The sequence below is a fragment of the Chanos chanos genome, chromosome 6 (assembly GCF_902362185.1).
Source record: "Chanos chanos chromosome 6, fChaCha1.1, whole genome shotgun sequence".
Classification (NCBI taxonomy): domain Eukaryota; kingdom Metazoa; phylum Chordata; class Actinopteri; order Gonorynchiformes; family Chanidae; genus Chanos; species Chanos chanos.
Window position 1 is genome coordinate 48,264,558 of NC_044500.1, and position 5,000 is coordinate 48,269,557.

Genomic DNA, 5,000 nt, shown 5'->3' on the forward strand with positions numbered 1-5,000 from the left:
CTGAAGCATTTTCTCACAGTGTTCTCCCGCCCAGCCGGGGTAACACTGACACATAAACTCGGCCGAAAAGTCCTTCTCCTGCACCGGACTCGGTTTCCTCACAACCGTGTATGAGGGGCCCGCGGAGAGGAGCCCTGATCCGGGTCTCTCCTTCTGAGAGAAGATTGCCCAGGCCCCAGGGTCCAGGTGAAGGTAGGCCTTTGAGCCAGGGTCTCGCCTAACACACCTGCCCTGGGAGGTGCACATGGATCGGCTGCACAGAGCAGCAGCTGTGGTGATGTTCACCACATATCGACCCAGAGTGTCATCAAGATAGTCTTTCACAGCCTCACACGTCCCCTGGAGAGAGAGATTGGATGGGAGAGAGAGCGAGAGAGTGAGAGAGAGAGAGAGAGTGAGAGAGTGAGAGAGAGAGAAGAAAGAGAAGAACGGAGGAAGAGCGAGAGAAATACTGTTAAAAACCTTCAGTCCATCACAGATGTGTTACTGAAATATTTTTGAAAGAGTGGTAAAACAAAGACAGCAATCTCTCTGTGTGTGTGTGTGTGTGTGTGTGTCTGTGTGTGTGTGTGTGTGTGTGTGTGTGTGTGTTGTTAGATAAAAGAACATTTCATACCTTAGACTTAGAGAAGTTCCCATCTCCCCACAGTACCACACCAGCTGCTCCTAACGCTGCACTTTCCCCCACAGTATGAACCAGATCCTCCTACAAAACCCACAGGGCACTCAATCAGAGCCAATCAGAGAGGCCGACAAACATAATCAGAGCCAATCAGAGACGCCGACAAGCACAGACAGGCACCGAACCGCAACCATTATTACAGACTCTTGCATTTAGATTACAACCATCGAAACACAACACACAAGATTATAAGTCTTAAAAAGATCCTCAACGCTAACGGGGCCCAGCCAGCTGGAGTCCATTTGTGAGTATTTGTATTTGCTTAAAAATAACCAGCATCCTCTATAAAGTCTACTGTCTCAGCGGCCAAGCCTCCTCAGACTAACACATACTAGGTTAAGAGGACTTCTGTACATGTAAAGACAGCAGTATGTCCACAGAGGACGAATGAGAGTCTAACCACAGAGAACTGACACGGGGCTGAGCCAATAGCTGCAGGGATTTGGAAAAAGACGAGTTCTTTTCGGAAAGGGCAGAAGTCCGTACCTGTGAGAGGAACGCCAGCGAGTAGGTGTAGGCCACGCGGGCGTATGGGATGACAGGGGGCGGCTTAGGGGTCACTTGACCTCTGACCCTCATGGCTTCCAGGACGCGGTGTCGGGCGTAGAGGAGAATATCGTGGCCCCGCCCCCTCAGGCTGAGGTCCAGGTAGATGTCGGGATACAGCGCGGTGCTGACGTTCCACAGCCAGCTCAGCCTGTTGTTCCTCTTCACCTCCAGCGGAGGGCACTCTCCCGTGTAGTTTGCCGTAGTGTTTTTCTTGTACTGGTAGTTGTAGCAGCCGGGAAAGCCGTAGAAACCCCATAGCCCTCCGGATCTTTCCGTGCGACCGAGTTTCAGAGTCTCCACCATGAACGAACGCGCCGCCTCCTCAAACTCCTTCTCTGCCGCGGCCTCCACCTGCTCTGGGTTCCAGTCGGGGTGCTGGGCCCTCACCAGTTCTCTGGAAGCCTTCCAGTACACCTCTTTGGACTCCCAGTTTCTCTCCCACACTGGTCTCCAGTCCTCCCAGTCCACCACGGCCAGGCCATAGAAGTCTCGGTTGGGGATGTGAGTGCGCAGGTCGGAGTCGGCGGCCCAGAGGTGCTGACGCAGGCTGGCGTTTTGGGGCACGCCCCCGTGGACCGCCTGGCCCTGAGCCGTGTAATGCGGATACAGGCCCAGCCGGTCTGAGTAGAAGATGGTCATGTTGTCACCCATAAAGGTCTGGTTCTGGTTGTACACGATGTCGAACACGCTCAGGTCCAGGTCCACGCCATACCGAGAACCGCAGCGTTCCGTAGGGGCGTTCCACACGGTGAGAAACGGGAACTGGTGGAGCTGGGGAGAAGGCTCTCTCCCTCCCGTTAAAGTGGAGCCGCATGCCGCTCCGACGCAGAGCAGCAGCAGGACACTGGATGCACGGAGAGTCTGGTTCATGCCGGCTGGGACGGAGGGAGAGAAGAAAGAGGAAGAGAAAACGACGTGAAGAGGGTCAGGAAAACGAATGCGACAGTGAAGGAAAGGTGGAAAACCGATGTTATAAGAGCAGAGTTCATTTAAATGTAAATGAAGGCAGACCAAGTCTAATTTGAAATGTAATTTACATAATGAGAGGCAATTTTTGGGCGAAGGTATACTTTCTACAGAACAACTCATTATCCATAATAATCTTCCACTTCAGGCTCCGAGCTAGGCGTGTGTGTGTGTGTGTGTGTGTGTGTGTGTGTGTGTGTGTGTGTACGTGTATGGAGAGAGAAAGAAAGAGAGAGAGAGAGAGAGAATCGGAGGTTTCCTTAAATGCAACTTGACATTTTTAGGGTCAGAAGGTCACCCCTTTTTCAACATTATATTAGAACAGATTATTTTGAATAATTTCTCCTTAAGGTAGGCGTCAGTCAATTGTTACTTTCGTACGAGATGGGTCTTAAATTTCTGGAGAATTCCCGTAAACCATGGTAATAAAAGACATTCGAGAATAATGTGCCACACACCACTGTAGCCATCTTTCACCATTTCACTCACATAAAAGACACGGTTCACCCACTGACCACTGCACACATAACAGACACGGTTCACCCAATGACCACTGCACGAATAACAGACACGGTTCATCCACTGACCACTGCACACATAACAGACACGGTTCACCCAATGACCACTGAACGAATAACAGACACAGTTCACCCAATGACCACTGAACGAATAACAGACACGGTTCACCCACTGACCACTGAACACATAACAGACACGGTTCACCAAATGACCACTGAACACATAACAGACACAGTTCACCCACTGACCACTGAACGAATAACAGACACAGTTCACCCAATGACCACTGAACACATATGTGGCACCTCACTATTGTTATGACTTCTCTGTTTTTGACAACCTGTTTAATACTGACTAACCCAGTCCTGATAGTAAAGTGGGACAACTTGGCTATTTAAAAAAAGAAAAACAGAATAATTTCTACAAGAACAAAGTTGTGCGTGACCTTCTTTGACTTTGGCAAACGCGTCTAAAATGGACCAAAGTGGGCTACAACAAAAGACTTTAACTTTTAAGTTCATGAGCTTTTTAAATGTTCATGGTTAGCTTTTCAGAATCGTATCTAGACGCGCTCATTTTTTGGAGGAGGAAAACACTGTTTATAACACCACGCGAACGCGTGACATGTTCTTGACAGTCAGCACACGCCTTGCGTCGCTCGTGACCATGAGTTGGTTTTGAGGCACAGAGGTGACGATCAGACTGAAAAGAGCTTCCTCTCTAAAGTTACACAATTCGTAAGAGCTACGGTAGGGACAGGCGATATAAACAACACGGAATTTCTATTTGACATTTTAATTACATTTGGACTTTGCGTATCCCATTAAAACAACCACATTATTTTTGAGTTTAACTTTGTTTACCGATGGATCATCAAATCAAAATTAGGCAATTATCTGCACAACCCATGGAATGGCAGCCCGTTCTCTGCCTGTGATTAACTGTATGGGTCATCAGAAAGTTTCACAGAGAGAGAGCCTTGAGAACGCGTCTTACAGAACAACTTTTAAGTGGATTTTGGAGACTAGGCGTGCGCGTGCGGTCAAAGTACCGTCAAATCTACAACAGACATAACGGCGTTACTTATCGGTGAAACATTCCGTTCTTCGTGTAAACCTTTAGGACAGACCTTTCGAAATGAAGAAACACGGTAATCAAGATCATTTGAATGACCAAATACATTATTGCATACGCATTTTAAGAAAACCTAGTGGGAAGGGACGATTTGTTTACGGAGACTGAGCAAACTGCAATGTGGAGCGTCTAACTTGTTTGACAAAAAAAAATCCAAACTTACAAAGCAAAAGTCGTGATTTACCAACCAAGCTTTTTCACAAATAATTTGTTATGTTCATACTCACCTGCGTTTTTTTTGTTAAAAAAAAAACTGTCATTCGATAAAAGTGACGAATTCTTCACCAGCAGAACCAACAGCAGGTCAAATGAAAAGCTCGTGATTTGGTACGGTGAAAATAGGAAGAAATCATTTTGGCGAATGAGAGCGCGCGAGGGGCGGGTCATAACCGGACAGACAGAACGTTCGGTTGCTTTTCGAACATGTTATAGGCAAATCACAGCTTAGAAACTAAAATTGTAGCCTACATATGTCATCATTTTGTTGCGAAACTGATTGAATCCATTAACTTAGTCTACTCAAACAATTAGTCCAACGATTAATGTTAATATATTATATTTAAATGATATTGCGTTATATATCCAATATTGTAGATCTAGGGTCTCATTGCGCAAGCTGAGCTGGCCCCGAGCCCAAGAATTTCATAACTGATAGTGATGTCGACATTGTTATCTAGTAATTAAATTTAAATGACAATAAAACTTGAAACTTGGAACTGAAACTCTTACAGGCTCTGTGGTGGTGTAGGAGTGTGAGTGTGAGTGTGTGTGTTGGGGGGGGGGGGGCGCTTATATAAATTGGAGAGAGTAAGTGGACTAAGTAGAGTAACAGTAAGTATATGTTCTAATGTACGAGATGTTTTAACACAAAACCGCGGGAACAAGGCAGACCTGACGTATACGTATACGTTTTGTCCTGAACTTTCACTCGTTTCCCCGAAAAGAAAAGTCCAGTGTATAAAACCAATGAGTAAGTTTTAAAAATAACCCCTTGGCTTGCGGTAGTCTATAATTTTGGTTTGGGTCTGTTTCAATACGCAAGTGGTCTGGTCTTATAGTGTATTGAGTTTCAGTTCAACCCTTCTCTAACAGGACGTCAGTGTGTTACAGGCGCGCACACCTTTCAGACCAGAGACACAGAGCAGCCGGC

The 5,000-nt window shown here is 46.6% G+C and overlaps 1 protein-coding gene across 1 annotated transcript in view; it reads right to left on the minus strand.

Moving 5' to 3' along the window:
* The window catches only part of hyal1 (hyaluronidase 1), a 5,143-nt gene extending 941 nt beyond the window's left edge, over positions 1 to 4,202 (minus strand). The window contains exons 1-4 of the mRNA XM_030777696.1: positions 4,078 to 4,202; positions 1,169 to 2,106; positions 617 to 706; positions 1 to 339 (exon numbers count right to left, since the gene is read on the minus strand). The exon at positions 1 to 339 is cut by the window's left edge and continues 941 nt beyond it. Coding sequence (XP_030633556.1) covers positions 1 to 339; positions 617 to 706; positions 1,169 to 2,101 — 1,362 coding nt within the window. The 5' untranslated portion in view covers positions 2,102 to 2,106; positions 4,078 to 4,202. The remainder of the gene's footprint in view (positions 340 to 616; positions 707 to 1,168; positions 2,107 to 4,077) is intronic.
* Positions 4,203 to 5,000: the final 798 nt, after the last annotated feature.